The sequence below is a fragment of the Carettochelys insculpta genome, chromosome 1, assembly GCF_033958435.1.
Source record: "Carettochelys insculpta isolate YL-2023 chromosome 1, ASM3395843v1, whole genome shotgun sequence".
NCBI lineage: Eukaryota > Metazoa > Chordata > Testudines > Carettochelyidae > Carettochelys > Carettochelys insculpta.
The window spans coordinates 172,715,131-172,734,237 of record NC_134137.1 but is presented as its reverse complement, the minus strand read 5'-3'; the positions used below and the strand labels follow the sequence as shown (position 1 = coordinate 172,734,237).

Here is a 19,107-nt window from a genome sequence, read left to right as displayed (position 1 = left end):
TGCCAGAATGCTCCAGGGAAACAGACAGTCTTTCTCTCTTACTTGTAGGAATGCACATTTGTACGCTCCAACCTCCTTCCCCGCATCTCAGTAGCTGCTTGTGTCCCCGGCTCCAGCAGATTATTTCCCCCCCTTTTTACTGCATGCAGGGAGGAGGTAAAGAAAAGTGTAGGCCTAATGAATTATGTGTCCCGACAGCAATGCAGAATGCTCTCAGGAGTAAAATTATAAAGAGATAAGCAAGGGAAGAAAAATATTAGTTAGTCAACATTTTAATGGAGTGGACCATTCTGTTAATGACTTTAGAGTTTGTGTGTTACTGAAGAAAAATTTTCGCACTGCTATTCAAAAGGAAACAGCTGAGCTGTCTTTTAGATTCAAATTCGGCACATTAACATGTGGTTTGAACCGGGATGGGAATTTTCTGAGCCACTATAGGGGCTTGTTTGCATACTTGGCTTAATCTAATTCTAGACCTTCACCCAACCCCACTCCTCTACCCTCTGATTTGCTCACCTTGTTAATTTTTTTCTGATTTGTCAACCTTGATTACTGTTTTTGGTTCTCTGTGCCTTACATATTGTGTCTGTTCTGGTCTGGCTATGGTCTGAAGAAGTGGGTCTGTCCCAGGAAAGCTCATCACCTAATAAGTTATTTTGTTAGTCTTTAAATTGCTACTTGACTGCTTTTTTGTTTTAAGAAAATGATTTATTTGGTGATGAACTTTTGTTGGACAGACTCAAATAAATCATTTTGTTACTCTTGTAAGGTGTCCTGTGCCTCACATGCACACACACACACATCCATTGTCCTTTCTGTGTCACACACCTCCCAACACCTACTTGTATGGTTGTTTGTATAGTCTGTAATTGTATTCTTGCACAGTGGACTCTTACGGTGTATTGATTAGTCCGTGTATTTCTCAGTTGTTCCTTCTGATGGTGCACATTTGCATATACTCCCATGCACATAACACAAAGTTAGAGGGACCCCGCCAGCAGCGCAGGAGCAGCAGCACCCGAGCGTCAGGCGGACTGGCTAAAGGGGGGGCGGGTTATTGTCTGCTCTGCGCTGGCCCGGGACTGCTGCCGTGAGCCAGTCTGTTTAGAGAATCGGTCCTCGCAGAAGATCGCAGCTAATGTTCCCTCCCGTCCTTGGGACGCTTCAGGGCTGCACTCTACCCGGGACAGGAGACCACGTGGCTGTAGCGCAGGGATGTGCGGACCGCAGCGCGCAGACAGCGGTACCACCCCTCCGGCACCAGGCGCGTGCAGCTTCTCGGCTGCCGGTCTCAAAGCTCTGCCGGCTGTCGGGCAGCGCCTTGCACTGCGCGCTCCGGCCTCCCGCGCTGCCGCGGCGCGCGCCCCCGCACAAGAAGCGCGGGAGGGGTTTGAGAGGTGGTGAGGCAAACCCCGCCCCCAGAAGCACCAGAGAGGGACCAAGACGAGGCTCCTCCAGCGGTGGGCGGGGTCTGTGCGCCGAGGCCCCGCCCACGGGCACCCCCTCCCAAGGGTTCGGCACTTTTGCTGCTGGCGCGGTGTTTCTCCGAGGCGTAGGTGCGGGGGCCTGGTTTGGGGGACACAGACATGGCCGCCGTCTCGCTGCTGGGCTGCGGCCGGGCCGTTACTCGCAAGGTAAGTGGCGGGGCTCTCCTGGGGGTGGGCATGGGCGAGGCGTGAGCACCTGACCTCCCCCTTTCCCCTGCCCCCAATAGGGGCTGGCTCGCGCTCCCTTTCTAATCGACGCGGGGGGGGCTGTGGCTCTTGCTGGGGTGTACGGAGCCACGCCCCCCCCCGCTCTGTCTCCGGGGGTGGGGAAGACCAGGCCGGTGGTAACTGCGCATGTGTCAGGGTTCCGTTGATATCCCCCAATTCAATTTGCGGGGTGAGGGCTGGGAAGGGAAGTGAGCCTAGTGCGCATGAGGTGGCCGTGTCAGCTGCTCAATTTTCCCTGAAGGAGCCTGCGCCCAAGGTACGGCGCATGCGCACTTGGGGCCGAGAGGTTGGGCGTGTGGCGCGTGCCACTGGGCAGGACTTTGGCGGATGGGAGGATTGAGAGGCTGGTCAGGGCGCTGCACCCCGCGCGGTGCAGGCTGTGGCAAGGGGCCTCTCCGCTCTGGAGCTCTGCCTGGCTGCAGTGCCGAGGCAGGGGCACAAAGCTGCATTGGCCCTCCCTCACCCCAGTCCCCGCTGTGCACAAGCCTCACTCCCCATCTAAGCCTGCCTGGACAACGTGTTGTTGCCAGTCTCTACTGAAACCTCCCATTTTCAAAATAATTCAGCTGGCAGCTGAGTCAGTAGCCAGGGCTGCTGTTGTCTCCCTTGGTAATACCTGGTCTCTGTGCCTGCTCATGCCTGGGGAGAAAGGTGTGTCCAACACTTGTTAGTCTTCCTAGCGAAGACAAGGCCCAGGCATACAGTCTGTTAGAATAGTGCTTGAACATTTGTTTCAAACATGGATATAAGAAGGCTTATATTTGTGTCTGTTTTCCACTGACAATTTAAAAAAAAATCACAGGAGAACTCAGAGAAATGCTGCCTGAGAACCAGAAGTGCCTGGTGACGGGAGTCTCAGGAGCGTGAACATTCAAGCCCCTCCTCCCCAGCCTGGGGAGGGGCTGGGACAATCACCTTTCGCTCCTGGCCCTGCCCTTTCCATACCTCTGCTCTGCCCCACTTCTTCCCGCAACCGAGGCTGGCAGGGGCACTAGCAGAGCTGCATGGCAGGCACCAGCAGCAGAAGTCTACACCATGCCCTGTGCGCCTCCACTCCCACAGCCATGCTGTCCCACTGGAGGGACAGGACCACCCTCACAATTCCAACAGGAAGGAGCATGGCTGGAAAACAGCATGAGCTGGAACCTCATTGCTGTGCCTTCCCAGCTGCTGGTGAGTGTGGTGGGACAAGGCAGCGTGCAGCTGCACTTGTGCCCCGGTTCCAGTCCATATTCCCAACTCACCAATCCCCTGCACTCTCCAGCAATGGCAGAGAAGGCATAGCAAGACAGCCTCAGCATGCACTGCTTCATTTCTTTCGCAGAGCAGTGCAGCTAGAAAGTAGTGTGAGCTGGAGGCAACTTACTGTGCCTTCCCTGTTGCTGCTGGTGAGTCATGGGCACAGACTTCTGCTGATAGCACTGGCCCTTAGGCCTTGCTAGTCCCCCTGCCCTGCTGCTGGCTGGTTCTTCCCACCTTGGGGAGGAGACATTCCTCATTCTCACCTCTCCACACATTACCCCTGCTGAGAACATATTTCAGTCAAAAATCCAATGATTTAGACTTTTAAATTAGGCTTGTTACAAAAGGACTAATGAATGAATAGTAAACAGGTACGATTTATTGATTTAAGGATATTGCTTCTCTGCCATTCAGTAAAATGAAGTATACATGAGGACAATTTGTCTTTTAATGGTTATAAAACTTTACATTTCTGCACTCAGTATCTGTAGTCATTGTTTCTTGCAACTGAAAAATTAAACCAATACAAAATAGTTTTGTACTACTGCAAAATTAAATCAATAATAAAAATAAATAGTGCTTATTTATAAACATCAGTCATTTCTAAATTTTATTAAAAAAAATTGTCAAGCCTAATTAGAAGCTCTAATATGTGAGGGCTTCTGTGCAATGAGTCTTCAGTATCTCTGCAGAATAATCCAAGAAACAGATAAAGGGATGAAAACATATCTCATACTTTATAAAATTGGCATTAGGAGGGAAATCCTACATATGCATAATGTGGCTCATTTTGTATTTGTGTGTATATTTAAAGTGATTTTTGCCTCTCTCTAGCAGGTAATGGCTACTGCCTGATGCTGGCCATTCCCAGATCTCAAATTCCATGTTCCTCAGAGATAGAGGTGACCCCCCCTACAACCCCCAAAAAAACCTGTGTAAATTTAGGCTTGGAAAGATTGGATTTTTATCAGTGAATGTCAGTTTTAGTGTGCCTGCATGAACTGATAAAATATTTCCTATGTAATAGAAATGTACAGATAGGCAAAGTAAAAAAAAAAAAAAAAAGTTAAATGCTTTATTAGTTTAAGGAAATATTTTGTGTATTTTGGTGTGCAATGTTGACAATTTGTGTTCTGAAAATTATAATGTTTTAACTTTCTGAATACTATACTTAAATATTTATTGTTTGACATCCCTCACAATTTCCATTACCATGACAATTTAAATAGATAAAAATGGAAAAAAAGTTTAACAATAATATGTCAAAATTATTTTTTTTAAAATGTTTTCTGCTAAGCCAGGGCAGGATTGTTCAACACTGCATACTTTAAGAATATAGTCCCGTGTGCCAACAGATATTTTCACCTTTCTTGCTGTTTGCTTTTGCTTTGTTTTTTCTTTAGCACAGGATAATATGAACCAGGACACAGTATGGCAGAATATACAGCATGAACCAGCATGACCTAAAATGTCATTCTGGAAGGAAATAGTGTAAATAACAAATAATTGCTCTACAGACTAAGACTAGATTGCTTGTTTTCATACTGGGCAGCATTACTCTGACTCTTCTGGAAAAACAGTTTAATTGGTAGGGTAACTGTATTTTCCTGTGATGAATTTGGAACACCTGGTAAAATTACTTATAATCAAGCAGGTTCATTAGTAATCAATGAGATCTATGTAGTACAAATATTCAAATAAATATCAGGTTGACTGAGACCCCATTTAAAAAAAAACTGAGTGGCTTGTGTCTAATTTAACTTCTCATTTTTAATATTTGCATAGGGAGAGGTAACACATACTCCCACATGAGGATGGGGTGGCTGACTGACTTGACCCAGTCCTCCCTGCCCAGGGCTCTTCACCGTCCGTGCTTGGCTGGGCCCTGGGGATGGACCCCCTTCTCCTGGGATCTGGTGCTGCATCTTTGAGAGGCAACATGGTGGCTGGGGGGGTCCATACCCCTGTTCCCAAGTTTTTTATCAGAGTTCACACCAGAACCTGGCTAGCAGAAACCTTTCTGCACTGTGCAGGGGGGAAAGGATGGGAACTGCTTCTAACCACTGGGGTTGGGGTGGGCAGTAGGGATGACTTGACCCATGTCTTTGCAGAGTTTGCACGCCCTTTCTCACCTGCCCATCTCCCCTCTAGCTAGGAGCATCTTATCCCTTCCTGCCCATAGAAAGTCAGCTAACACCTTGAAGCTGGCCACGAATCTATAACCCAGCCACCTCCTGTCATCTGACTACAGTGTGGACAGGACGAGGTTAATCCCTAAGGATGCCTTGTGCACCAGCGCACCTCACTGCAGGGGCTTCAGTTTATCAGGCCAGAGAGGTGGCCCAGCAGTGGGGGGGGGGGGGCTCTAGGGGAGGAACAGAGAAGCCCTGCCATGCCTGGGGGCAGGGTCTAGGGCTGGGGCAGAATATACAGAGGGGTGCTAAACTACTGTCTGGGGGCTGCTATGGAGCCTGCAGGGTTGGGGTTCAGCCAGTTTGGAAGAAGCTTCCTCTGCACCACTGCAGAGCTTAGGTGAGTGGCAGAGAAGCTTTCCTGTGTTAGCACGGTGAGGAGCTTTGGCATATGCAGGACTTGCCTCCTGGCCAGCATGCTGGGCCAGAGGCTCTTGAGCTTTCCTTCACTGCCAGCCCAGCCAGAGGCAGGAAAGAACATGTGAGCCAGGCTGTTGATGAGCTGAATGATCGGAGCAGGACACACCCTGCTGAGGGTACTATGGAGGAGCAGCACAGCTGATGGGGTAAAGGGGCACAGTTGGGAGAGGACAGTGAGGGTGTGAGCATATAAAGGGACGATGGGTGCACAGCAGACATGACGTAACCAGCCACTCCCTGCCTGTACTCACCAACCTCTGCAGCAAACAGCCAGTACTGGTTGGAAATGGGATGTGGGGTGAGATGAGCCTGCTCTCAAATGTGGGGCACGCAGCAGGGACTGCACTGATAGATCAGCAGGGGATCTGACTGGTTCTGCGTACTGTTGCTTTGCCTAACCACCAGCCTTGCATACCCACTCTATTGTCCAGGCTGTTGATGTGCTGGAACTGGACCTGTGCTGAACCCACACCACTCATTGCTGGTGGGTAGGCAGCTGGTGAACAAGGATCCAGCCAGCAGCAGGACCTACCATTTCTGATGGGAGGGCAGAGACAGAAAATACAGGAAAATTTTCCCATTTTTAAGAAGTTGGAACACCTGCAGAAGGGGTTAAATATGGGACTGTCCCTTTAACAACTGGATATCTGGTGACCCAATTAGTTAGTTGGTTGCAGGGAGTGGGGAAAGCCCTTGCAAACTTTCTAGCACAGACTGTTTAGTTTAGCGTAAACTAGAAAAAAATCAGTACCTGTGTTACAGCAGCTGCCCCAAGCAGCTTCAGTTTTGTACTCACAAGGCATTTTTATCAGCGTTTAATGAAACTTGTTTCTAAGCGTTGTTGGCCAGCTGCTACAGTATGGTTACAATATAAGCTTTATTGTCCAAAACTAGGGATGCCAGATAATAAATTTGCTGGTTATTTGAGCTTAGACCAGCAGCCCTCCTTTTCTCCCCACCTCAGCCAGGCAAGCAGGCAGCTGGCCCCAGCTTAACTGGCTCCTCAGCAACTGGCTCCTCAGCATGCCAGTCAGCCAAATATGCTGGTTATCGGGGTGATGAATAACCAGGCTTTTACTGGATTACTATTTTTCTGATATACTCACCTGAAGTGTAAGTGCAAAAGGTTGTGTTTTTTGCATGCTTTGCTTTTTGATCAGAAAAGGAGTAGAACTTAGAGGTGTTTTCTTTGGCCTCACAACTGGGGTTAATGCCAATAATGTTAGTTTTGGAAGAGCATTTTAGCTCTGTCTGTGATACATACGTGAGTCAGAGATTCTGGTAATAAAATAGTTGCCCTGGTTTTACAACAGGATTTAAAATTTGCAGAGTGAGCTATAGGAACCCATGAACATAGGAATTTTTTCAATTTTAAGTGTTCTATAACTGTTTACTTTTTAAAGAAAATGAAGCTTTCTACTGTGTAAGACAAGGAACTCTACCAGCTTTTTAAAATTCCTAGTTCACCATCAGCCTCACACCCTAAAATTCCTATATATTTTAAAAGGAAAGAAGCAAACAGCAAAGGGTAAGTAACTACATACTTAAATGCGTTCACAGTTCATGGAGTCTTAAATATAAATGTGTAAAATCACATTGCCCTGCCTCAGAACAGTCATAACTGCCTGTATCCAGTTTTGATACACGTATTTCATAATCATAACTTCTGAGAAATTTTTGCAATAGTTGTTTACAAATGGAAAATATAGTACGTTTTACGGATACGTTGGAAAAACTCTTCTATTCTGAGAGTAATATTCTGGATGGATGGTTGGGATGTTTGTATAGAGTTGCTTGGATGTGCACATTTGCCTTGGGGTCCAGAGCGAATGTCAGGCCCAGGTGTGGGCAGGCAGCTCCGTGCCCTGGAAGGGCGGGGCCAAGGGTGGAAAGAGGGGGGCCTCGGGCAGTTCAGCTCTCAGCACCTCCCAGACTGTGATGCTGCCTCCCCAACTCACTCACAGCTGTGCACAGCTGCAGAGCAGCACTGCCGCAGTGCTTCAAAGGGGCCTGCAACAACTGTCCCTTTGCTTCCTTCTCCCTGTCTGTAGGCCTGCGTGTGTATGAGTGATAGGTATGGGTCTCCAGTTCAAAATGGGGATGATGCAATGGGATTTGTAATTCTTATAAAAAGCATCAATTGATTGGGGGAGGAGTTCAATTTTCCCTACACTAATTCCATCTAATATTCTATACAGTGTTTCTAGTATGTGTATTGAGAATAACCAGTAAAATGTGAGTGGGATGGAGGAATGTTTTCAGGCCTATATAATGTGGGCGGGGGGAAGCAATTTTGTTGTGTTTGGCTAATAATGTTGTGGGGGCTGAAGGGGACTTCAGACTGTGTGAAGCAGGAGATTTGAGTCTTAATAGTAGAGTTTGTAGCCTGCATTGGTACTTCATGAGAGGGAGCTGGTAGAAACCCCTATATTTAAGTTGCCTAATGCTTTTCATTATAGAAAATGTAAATGGATCCTTCTTGGCAACCTACTAGAAATCCCCACTATTATGAAGTACCTGGCCTGAGTTCTGAAGAAGCAGCAGATAATAACTGCTCTGGCAGCAAAGTATCAGAGCAGGAGGAAATAGCTGGATTTGGCTGCTTTTCCTACCAAACCCTCAGTTCCAGAGCTTGCACCTCTCCCACCCCTGTTTTGGGGCACCATGCCAGACAGGATCTCGCTGTACTGTCACAGCAATGGAGAGAGAGTTGAGCTGGGTTTCCTCCATAAATCCTCTCCAGAACCAGCTTGTGGTTCCAGTGTCTCATCCCGCATAGTCTGTTAGGGACACCGTGGCTACATCTGCACTAGCCAAAAACTTCGAAATGGCCATGCAAATGGCCATTTTGAAGTTTACTAATAAAGCGCTGAAATACATATTCAGCGCCTCATTAGCATGCGGGTGGCCACAGCACTTCGAAATTGACGCAGCTCGTCCAGACGGGGCTCCTTTTTGAAAGGACCCCAGCTACCTCGAAGTCCCCTTATTCCTATGAGCAGATGGGAATAAGGGGACTTCGAGGTAGCCGGGGTCCTTTAAAAAAGGAGCCCCGTCTGGATGAGCCGCGCAGTGGCGAGCCGCGTCAATTTCGAAGTGCCGCGGCCGCCCGCATGCTAATGAGGCGCTGAATATGTATTTCAGCGCTTCATTGGTAAACTTCAAAATGGCCATTTGCATGGCCATTTCGAAGTTTTTGGCTAGTGTAGACACGGCCCATGTGTTAAAGGAGCCTCTTTACCTCCAAGGTGAGGAAAAAGAGCCAGACTTGGCTCCGTTCAAACCATTAACCGTATGCGGGGCTTCTGTGAAGAAGAGCTCTCCCTAGTTTGAAAGCGTATCTCACCAGCAAAAGCTGGACCAATAAAAGATATTAGCTTACCTACCTTGCCTCTCTAAAATCATTGGATCAACATGGCTTCAACACTGCATAAAGATTTATGGTTCTTCCTGCAACCTTAACTTGGCTTCCTTGTCCATATGTCTTCGGATCTTGCAGGTGCATGTTTGCCCAATGTCTTTTCTTTCGGCCCTTGTCTCTTCAGTGTACAGCTTGAATGTGCAAGGAGGCTAGATAACAGGAAAATCTAGCCGTTCCCAAAGTTTGAGTGTTTGGCTTCGTAACCTAACTAATGTTCTTTTAATATTTTTTTTGTGTAGGGTGAGTAGGTGACATGAGGGTTTCTGGTCTAAAAAAACATATGAATCCAGTGTGTTTGTTTAAATTTATCTCTTTCCTTCCACACAGCCATGTTTGTTTACTTTAACTGTATAATTCCATGATATAAATGGTATACATAGCAACAGTATTTTATCTGTATAATTAAGGAACAGAAATTTCTGATTCTAATTTCTGCTCTTGTATAGACAATAAGTTTGAGAGAAATCCCAATAAAATAACAATGCCATCATCATAGTTGTACTGCTTCCAGGGAATTCATACCAGTCTCCCTGCTTCCACCTTATGCAAATCAGTAGTTAACAGTAAATTAACACTGCAGGTGAAAAGGTTTAGCTAATCAAAAAGTAAGATTTGTTTGATCTTAATTTTTCAGAGTTTGCAGCTAGAAACATGGGGACTCCGAAGCCTCTCTCCATCTGTTTCTCTCTGTACCAAATCAGACAGCTCTGCAAAAGGTAAAAAGACTAAGACATCTATTTTTCTTATATTGATGGTTTTGTTCATTTGTTAGATATATAGGCACATTAAAATAGGTCCACAGCTAACAGCAGCATCGTTTATCATTTGGTATTTAACAAGAAAAAAATGGCTTTTTAGTTGTTTTGACTGTCCAGACAAATTTGAACCTAAATTAAATTTGTGGTATATGTCTTTTATGTCGAATAGCTACTTATATGCCTTTAGGGACAGGGCAATTTTATTGATTTTGATTTTCAGCTTAAATATGATCCACACCAAAGGGGTCCCTCACTCTGGACACCTTTGACATACATTTAAAAACACAGCAATTTAAGAGCTTATGAAACAGACTGTCCAAAACAACAGCTTCCCACCACACTTCGTTTTATTGTCAATCAGTAAATCAATAAAACTTAAACCCCTCACCGTGTGGAAATTCAACTCTCAACTGTCTCCACCTGCACCAGTGCTTATCAAACAGATTCGGCTTTGACACGTGTCCATGTTAGCAAAGACTAATGACAATTAATTTATACCAGACAAAATGTAGAATTAAGTAATGTTGCTAAACATTTCTTTCCTGCGACTCCAGTGTAGCCAATACACCTTACTTTTCTCCTACAATAGCTATGTGGTTAGACTTTTTGGCCTCCATTTAGCAGGTACCAGTGGTCTCGGTATGAAGTGGCTTTGTCAAGTGAACAAAAGTGACTGGGGTAAGTCTCCCACATTCACTTTTCATATGTAACTTGGATCTGTACTTCAGACATTCCCATCATAGCCCTGGACGTTGGCCTCTGGTGGTTTAGTGTAGCCCATTACAAAGAAACATACTATGTGCAAGATAATATAGGTATTTTGCTAACACCATGAGTCCCTAGTTGTGGGTCAGGGTCCTGTTTTGCTGGATGCTGTAGAAACAAGGAACAAAAAGCAGTTCTTCTTCCCTCCCCCTAAAGAGCTTGCAAATCAAGTAGAGTACAGATCTGGGTGGGGATTTTGAAATACTCAAAAGCCTCAGAAGGTATTCAGATCATTTGTGATGTGTTTCTTAAATTATTATTTTTTAGTTTTGATTTGTATTTGGAAGGAAATTAAAATTAAATTAAAAATTCTCAAAACTTTTCAGTAGTTTTTATTCCATAAAACTGTATCTGATAAACTTTTCCCCTTGTGTATCAAAACATGTTTTACAAGTAAAACTAACTTCCTTATTAAACAAAGGATGCATTATCTGTAGTTGCTGTATTCAGTTGATTATTTCCAAGGGTATCAGTCATCCAAGATTTTAGAACTAGTAGTTCTCATCCCCTCACACCTTGTTTTTGGATTAGAAGAGAGAAACAACCCTCCCTATTTTTCAAACTCCTAATTGGTGTGTTAGCATTGAATGAATTAATCACTTAACTGAATTATCTGAATAAACTGAAACAAATATGTTCTCTCTGCACTTGCAGAAGAGGTTACTGCTGTCAAAAGTTGGTTTAGCTCTTCAAATTCTTTCCTAGCCAGTAACTTCCACCAATTCAGTAGTTTGGCTTTCTTTAAAACTTGGCAGCAAATGTACAACTTAATATTATTTAAATGATTTTATAGATTATAGACAGTTGAGCTTTTAATGTAGGTTGGCACAATATCAAATTTAATTTTAAATCCTTTTTAAAATAAACCTGTATTGAAATTAAACAAAAATGGTTTGTTTTTTTAAATGAAACATTAGCCATTGTGGAATAAAAAAAAATAAACTCCTGTAATGCCTAGATTGTGTCATATTTTAATCACTTGAATTAGTTAATTAGTTCTAATTAGTTGTTGCTTAATTAGAAATTTAAGCAACAACTTTTGATATATGTTTGTAAATAGACATTGATCAGACTAAAGAAGGCCCTAATACTATAAAAATCATTCAAAATCTTGAGCCTTTACTCCAAAGCATTTTGGCCTTGACTTCAAGAGTGAGTGCTAGTGTGTCGTCTTCAAAGAGTTAGAGCTGAACCTATCTTGTTAGAAAATAACAGATTGTTATTTGTTCATACTTGTACGTTGTATCTGTAAGTTATTTTCTAGGGTATGCAAAATTTAAATAAGTTACTAATCAAATATGTCACAGGTTTTTAAACAAGCTGTTTGAAAAGATTTCTCCAAAACAAACTCTCCCGATCTCTTAACGTTGGTCTCTGGAAAAAGTTGGGGAAAAGGTTGGATATCCTTCTTTTGGGTCTTTGCTGCCCTCTAGTCATTATTGATAATATTCAGAGAAATACAAACTTAAAATATTTTAAACCAATAGCTGCTGCCAGTTACTGGTTTGTATGGTATGTTTGTTTTAATGCATGGTTTTGGTAAAAATATGCATAAAACAATTATCTAGTGCACGTTTAGGGCTGTCATCACTATAGTATCTTGGCGTCAGTTTCTGGAATCTCTTTAACATTTGTAGTTCTCTGGATTGCGTAGAATAGACCAATGAGGACATCATCTTCTGAGTACATGATTATTCCATCTAGTGTTGTATTTTATTGATAGTAAAGTACATAGAACATGGCCTGACTTTTCAAATTCCAGACTGAGGAGACTGTGAAAATCTTCTTTGCTTTGATGAAATTATCTAATTTGTTGTGGGACTCAGGGACCAGGAACAGAAATGGTATTTCTGTAGTCTACGGTTCTGACAATGAACCCACTTTAAACTGGTTCTACCAGTCCTTCTAGTTGCTGTTTTTTATCAGTGTTAGAACCTTTGTGAATGATACCACTTTTGTTGGGCCTTCGCAAAAGCTTATGCTCCAAAATAGCTGTTAGTGTATAAGGTTCCACAGGACTTCTTGTTGTTTTTGAAGATACAGACTAACTCCGCTACCCCGCTGCCACTTTTGATATGTTTCTCTTTTAAGTCACTCTGCTACTGAAAGGGACTTGCTATTGTTCCAGCAGGGTCTACTCATTTCAATGTTAGTTGAGTGCATCCTGTATTTCAAAGCACTTCAGTGTTGCTGGTCAAAAAAGTTTAATATAACCTCTGATGTTGAGAAAATGCTCTTCTTCTCAGTGCCCCTTACTAAACTTTGCATGGCTGACGAATGTAATATTCCACTAGTCATGGAATTTTGTCATATTCTTTTTCCAGTCTTTGATTCCCAGTATTAATGTTCCATTTGAGTGATTTCAGTATTGCTACTGCCTTCTTTTCTTCAGTTTCTAAAGACTTCCCAGCATGAACACAACTCCTGCTTGTGCTGTTGGTATCACCCCTCCCTGACACTTGTGTTGATCTTGCCACTTGCTGTGTATTCAGTAAAGCTCTTTTTAGATTTAAATAAACTTTCTCTCTCTGATTATAGTCACCAATGTCTGTTGACCTTGGTGTCTAGGTTGATGACCCATTATTTTATTTTTATTGTGGCTTACATAAATTTTGTATCTCTGAAATTATTTTAAGTAAATAGTACCCGTATAATAAATCAGTGTTTACCTTACACTACTGTTTTCAAGATATAAATACAAGAAGCATTTTTCTCTGCATGACATATTTTTAATTTCATGCATCTGTGACTTCACTGATGGCTTAACTTACATGTTGCTAAAGGCTTAACTGTGCTCAGAATCACTTGTTTTTCATACTGCCTAATTAATCTCCATAATTATGAAACTGGCGGAAAAAGTATATGAGGAGACAGTACCCTGTGAACTACGTGGTACGTTAGTTCCAAGTTATGCAGCGTGGGTTTCAAAGTTTTGTGGCAGAGCTGCACTAAACACCGAAGTGGGACTTATGCGGCTGTTTATGGGAATAGTTGCACACTTTAGTAGTGCTGCGTGGCAGCTGCCACCTCTTGTATCTCCCTGTCCTCAAAAGAATATAGTCTCTCTCCCTGGTCTTCCACTCCTCCAGCAGGCCACACAATCAGCCTTGAATATTTAAGGCCCGCCGCTGAGTAGCAGCTTAGAGACCTGTAAAGAGAGCAACAACACCTAATCTGGACAGTAAAGTTTAGTGGCGGTAGTTAGAGGGCAGGCAAGCTGGCGGTTTCTCTTTGCTTTCTACTGTCTTCAGAATGGAATAATCGGAGAGCCTATGGCAGGGTCAGTAAAACCACTGAAATGTTCATGTGGAGAAAACCCAGAACAGAAAAACAGACAGAGAAAGAAGGCAAAATAGTAAGTGGAGAAGCTCAAGGACAGGATGGGGCAACATTTGTGGCTGTGTATCATACAAACAAGGGTTTTATGTAACAATTCACAAGATAAATTATGGGGACATTTATACAATCAATTACTATATAATGTATATGAAGCCTTAAACAAGGGCATATCCTTGTTGTCTTGGATTTAGGCTTACGAATAATATTTATCGCTATCGCTGAGCTCCTTACATGAAGTAATGGATTTATTCTAATTCTCGTGTGAAATAAGAGGATCTTTTTGTCCCCTTTTTCACTGATGGGGACCTGAAGCACTAAGGAAATTATATTGCAAAGCTCTCATAAGAATTCAGACACAATATGGAACGAAAGCTAGATCACTCAAGTTCCAGCCTTAGCAGCAAAAATACGATACTAAGTAGAGCTCTTATGTTTACCACTTCAGATGTATGCACAATGTAGAAAATGTAGTTGTTTGAGGTTTATGTGATTAGTGAAATAGCAGTTCAGAAACTTGAAGTTGGGTGTTAGGAACTCCAACTTAAAAGAAGCGTCAGAATGATAATATGCCTCTTTATGCCATTTCCTAGATGTGGTGGCACCTCAGGAGAGCACCAAGCTGCTGGCCACCAAAACAGCAGTTGAATTTCCTAAAAAGTTGTTCACTAATTCTCACCTACCACCCGCAAATAAAGATGAGACCAAGACTGTAGCTAGTACTAGCCCTGATGAAGCTTTAAAACTAACAGATGAAGATGTGAGAAAATTCTTGTCAAGAAAAACATTGGTAGCATTTCCTGAACGAGTAACACGTCATTCACTTGCGGGAAAGGCTTCTGTCACAACAAAAAGTGGAGGCTTGAGCAAGAAGTTGGCAGAGGAAGAGTCGTCTTCCAGCTCTGAATCGGATTCTAGCTCTGATTCTGATGAAGAAGATAGTGCCTCAGAAGTTGCCTCTAAAACCAGAGTAGCATTTCCAAGACGAGATCCCTTCTTTTTGGAGAACAGAACCATGAAGATAAGGACATTGGCGGAAGAGAGCTTGTCTCAGGTAAGAGATGATGAATCTATACCTACGAAGAAGGCAGGAACTGAGATGCCTCACGTCAAGCACATGGAGTCTGGTAAAACACCAACAGCCAAAAGTAAAAAAATTAAATCAGAAAGAAGAGAGCCTTCCATAAAACAAAGCCCAAATGGGACAGATGTGCAGAAGTCTACAACAAAAACAGTGTCCGAAGAAAGCCAACATCTGGCAGCCATCACACTTAAGAAACCCAGGCACCTGGCAGAGGCGCCCATTGGAACCCCACAGGCAGCAGCAGCAGCACAGCCAAAAGTTCCACCAGGGCCCCAGCAAGAGGTGGAAAAAGAGCTGTTGAGATGGGAGGAAGCCAAGAAAAGGGAGGTGCAGGAGAGTGAGACAAAAGAAGGAACTGCTCCTAAACTTCAAGAGGAGTGTTTGAAGGACATGCCATTCAGGGTAAACACTACCACAGAGGAGGAGATCATTCAAGAGGCAGGAGCTCAGGCTGAACAGCAAGGCACTATACCGGGTACAGCTTTAAATTGTTTGAACTGTATTGATTCTTCTGGGGCTGGGGCTTGAGATAATGTTTTAGTTATATCTACACTATCAACCCCTTGTGGATTCTCCATATTCTATTCTAAAGGTAGCTGGTGTAGCATTCTGGAGGAAACAGTCACACTGTGGTGATTAAATTCTTGATGTCACGTACTTATGTTGAAAAACCTTACTTTTAAATGTGCAGCTTCTAATTACGATGGTGAAAGGAGACATATGATTTATTTCAATGTACTTACTTTTTTCTTAAATCGGCGTCATCTGAGCTTGTTCTTGTTTTCAGGGACTGTTCTAGTCATAGCCTGTTGTCATGAAATCAGGATGTTTTTTCATTTCAGTACGACCACATGGAAGATAACTGGACACCTCTGCCTAACCTTTGGATTCTTCCCCTTTTCTTCCTATCTAACTTCTGCCAACAAACCCCGTAGCTGTCTTGCTGCATGGGAGAATCTCATTCTGCTTGAGAGAGCATACTTATGAAGTTTAAAGTATGGGGAATGAGTTCAGGGATAAGGTCTTCTTTTGATTAACCAAGTGCAGTGTGTTGTGGGAAGGATGAAATGAGATTATCTGCACTTCTTCCTGAGCATCTGTTTCTTGCCTTGCAGGCTGACTGCACGATTTCCTAAGCTTGCTTATTCTTGGCACTCTTTCCACCAAAGATTGCAACACCTGGTTCAATTATATATGTAGTGGTTTCTGTTGTGAGATGAGTCCTGCTAGGGACTGAACAGAAGGCACTACATTGTTGGGCTCATAGTTCTACCTGTCATTTAAACAATATTGTGCTTTGTTACATTTGCAAGGGTCTCAGTTATCAAATGCCACAGATACATGTGTTGAAACACATGATACCACTGTACCAGTGTTGAAGGATAAAGAAGAAAACACAATATGCTATTGCTTGCTTATTTGTTTTTCTGGAAGACAGTTGCATTGCCCAAAAACATAATTGCAGAAGGTAAAGGTTTTGCTTTTATATAATATAAAATAAACCAGCACAAACCACTGCATACATGTGGCGCAAACTTTTATTGCTAGATGGCACTTAACTCTGTTGTCCCTTTTAAAATACAGACTAACATCAAAAGTACTGTTTAGCTTTTCTTTTCGCTCTAAAAATGTATTTCTCACAGTTGTCCTGTGTTGTGAAATGAATTGAACACTAATGTTACAAATGCTCTTAAATGATGTAGTTTTGAAGTACAGAAATTGTCAGCTTTGGTATATGTAATAACAGAAATTTATTTTATGATTCATTCAGAATTCTCTCAAGAAACAAGAGCCAGTGTGAGGTTTTGAAAAAAGGAATGGAAAGAAAGGGTACATAACTTCATAGTGTTGAAAAGCTGGTGTAATTAATATATAAAGGCCTTACTAGATTTTCTGGTACAGCTCCAGTTGAACATCAGCTTAACTTGATGTAATGTCCTTTATATTGTGGTCTGACATGATATACATGTGTAATTAAGGCTCTTTTTTTGTCTTGGCTTGCTGAGAGCATCACTACTGTTCCAGGAACACCAGGTAGTAAAGATAAATATATAAAGTACACACAAGGCAACATGCAAGAGAGACAGAGTCCTTTCCATCAGTAGTAAATCATTTGTGTGTTGAAATACAAACACTGTTGCTAATGTTTTCTGCTGTAAGGGAGCCATATATTTGTAATGCTGTGGTACTTGGTTCAAATAATCTCTTCAGTTTGTTTATTTACTTATTTATTCAGTTAAACATTTTTCCTTGTTATTGTCTAAGATAACAAAAGTTTACCAACTTTATCCTTACACTGTAGCTGCTGATTTCTCCTCCTCCCCCCCCCCCCCCCCATTAAATGAATGAGGAGCCTCCCAACTGTAGGGAACTGAGACAGTCAGACAGTTGCTGGTTTTCAGGCATCACTAGGTTCACTAGTCTTTTTTTTTTTTCCACAGAGACCAAAACAGCTGCTGAATCGGCACAGGAGGAATTTGATAATTCTACCTACAAGAACCTCCAGCATCATGAGTATAATATGTATACCTTTGTGGATTTTGATGTGGAGCTTTCAAAATTCAGACAGCCTCAGCCATCTTCTGGAAGGCTGTCACCAAGGCACTAAAAGACGATGAAAAGAAATGTTGAAGTCTGTTTGAATGAATTGCAGTGACACTGTTGCATTATCTGTACTGTAAAATAAATAAATAAATAAACTTGCAGTAATTTATGCTGATGGCTTTGATGCCTTCTTCTCTACCTGAGTCACTTAATGTTAGTCCTTTAGTGAGTTACAAATTTGTTACCCTGACTTTTCATAATTAACTCTTTTTAGATCTCAGTGCATATTGACAGGAAATATAGTCTAAGTAGACTACATATCAAAAGTTAGGTATCTGATTCTAAACTTTGCCCTTTATCCCACTCTCTCATTCACAGCACTCCTGTAGCACTTTAAGTGGGTTTCTCACATGAAAGCTCATGACCTCATAGATTTTTTTAGTCCTTAAGGTGCTCCAGGACTGCTTGTTGTTTGTGAAGCTACACACTAACATGGCTACCTCTCTGAGCAGTAACTACTTTGAAGGATGTTACTGAATGTGCGTGTTGGTCTATTGTACACCTCTGTATTATCATTTACTTCTGTTTTGCTAGTATTCATATCGTATTAGTCTCTTCATGTAAAGAACATAAAAACAGTCATACTGGGTCAGACAAAAGGCCGTCTAGCTCAGTGGTGTCTACTAAAATATGGCTCCTCAGAGCCACACACATGGAGTGCCTGCCGCCTGTTCCACACGTTTCCCACCACTTGGCAGTACAAGTGTGTGGTGGCGGCAGCCGCTCCCCCTGTGGCTCCGGCAAACCCAGCAGCTGCGGTCCACTGTGGCATGGCTCCAGGTGCGGCTCGTGCAACTTGTGTGGTGGCGGTGGCTCCAGCTTTGGTGAGTTGCCCTCAGATTGCAGTGGGGGTGGTGGCGGGGAGGCTGTGGCGATCCTTAAATTTCTATTGGATACCACTATCTAGCCCATTATCCTGTCTTCCAACAGTGGCCAGAACCAGGTGCCCCGGGAGGAATGAATAGAATGTTATCAAGTGATCCCTTCCCTGTCGCACATTCAAAGAAGATAATCACTGTTCTTAAGCGTTGATCCATGCTGTATATCTGGAGAGAGCTAAAATGTTTGGTTGAAGAAGGGGCTGTGTTAAAGAATATTCTTGTTGGCCGAAGCCTGTGGCTATAGATTTTTTTTTTCCTTATCTTTTTGTATAACTTGTAATAGGCCAAATGATTAACTACAGATTCAGTTGATTTTTGGTTGGTTCTCTGAAAAAAAAAACAAAAAAAAACACCAAGTTGTTTAATGTTAAAAGGAATGTCAGATGGGCAATTTTTAATCAGGTGCGTTGCATTGCATCAATTTAAAGCTTTGCGATATTGTCTCAATCTGTATGAGCATTGACTATTCAACAGTGGTAGTGTAAATAACTCTGGGCTGATAGCTTTGGTGCATAACACTGGGACCATGTTTAAATTGCCAGTGTTTGTTTAGAATAAAAGTATAAAAGCAGCTGTTGGCTCTCACTTAACTGTATAATATGTGCTGTAATGGGAGAAATGTAGTTTTCAATTCAAGAAGCCTGTATTAGTGGCTACACTGTTCCTCAAATGTATATGTTTATGCTGTT

At 42.8% G+C, this 19,107-nt stretch overlaps 1 protein-coding gene across 1 annotated transcript; it reads left to right on the top strand.

Moving 5' to 3' along the window:
- Positions 1-1,140: 1,140 nt before the first annotated feature.
- Positions 1,141-17,646, top strand: NDUFV3 (NADH:ubiquinone oxidoreductase subunit V3). Its single transcript, XM_074995650.1, has 4 exons — positions 1,141-1,634; positions 9,625-9,706; positions 14,443-15,408; positions 17,375-17,646. Exons 1-4 carry the CDS (start codon positions 1,587-1,589, stop codon positions 17,539-17,541), a joined length of 1,263 nt encoding a protein of 420 aa, XP_074851751.1. The 5' UTR covers positions 1,141-1,586; the 3' UTR covers positions 17,542-17,646.
- The last annotated feature ends 1,461 nt before the right edge of the window (positions 17,647-19,107 follow it).

Coding starts and splice junctions, on each gene's coding strand:
- NDUFV3 (XM_074995650.1), top strand. CDS start 1,587: ATGGCCGCCGTCTCGCTGCTGGGCTGCGGCCGGGCCGTTACTCGCAAG. Junction 1,635..9,624: donor GCCGGGCCGTTACTCGCAAG/GTAAGTGGCGGG, acceptor TTAATTTTTCAG/AGTTTGCAGCTAGAAACATG. Junction 9,707..14,442: donor ATCAGACAGCTCTGCAAAAG/GTAAAAAGACTA, acceptor GCCATTTCCTAG/ATGTGGTGGCACCTCAGGAG.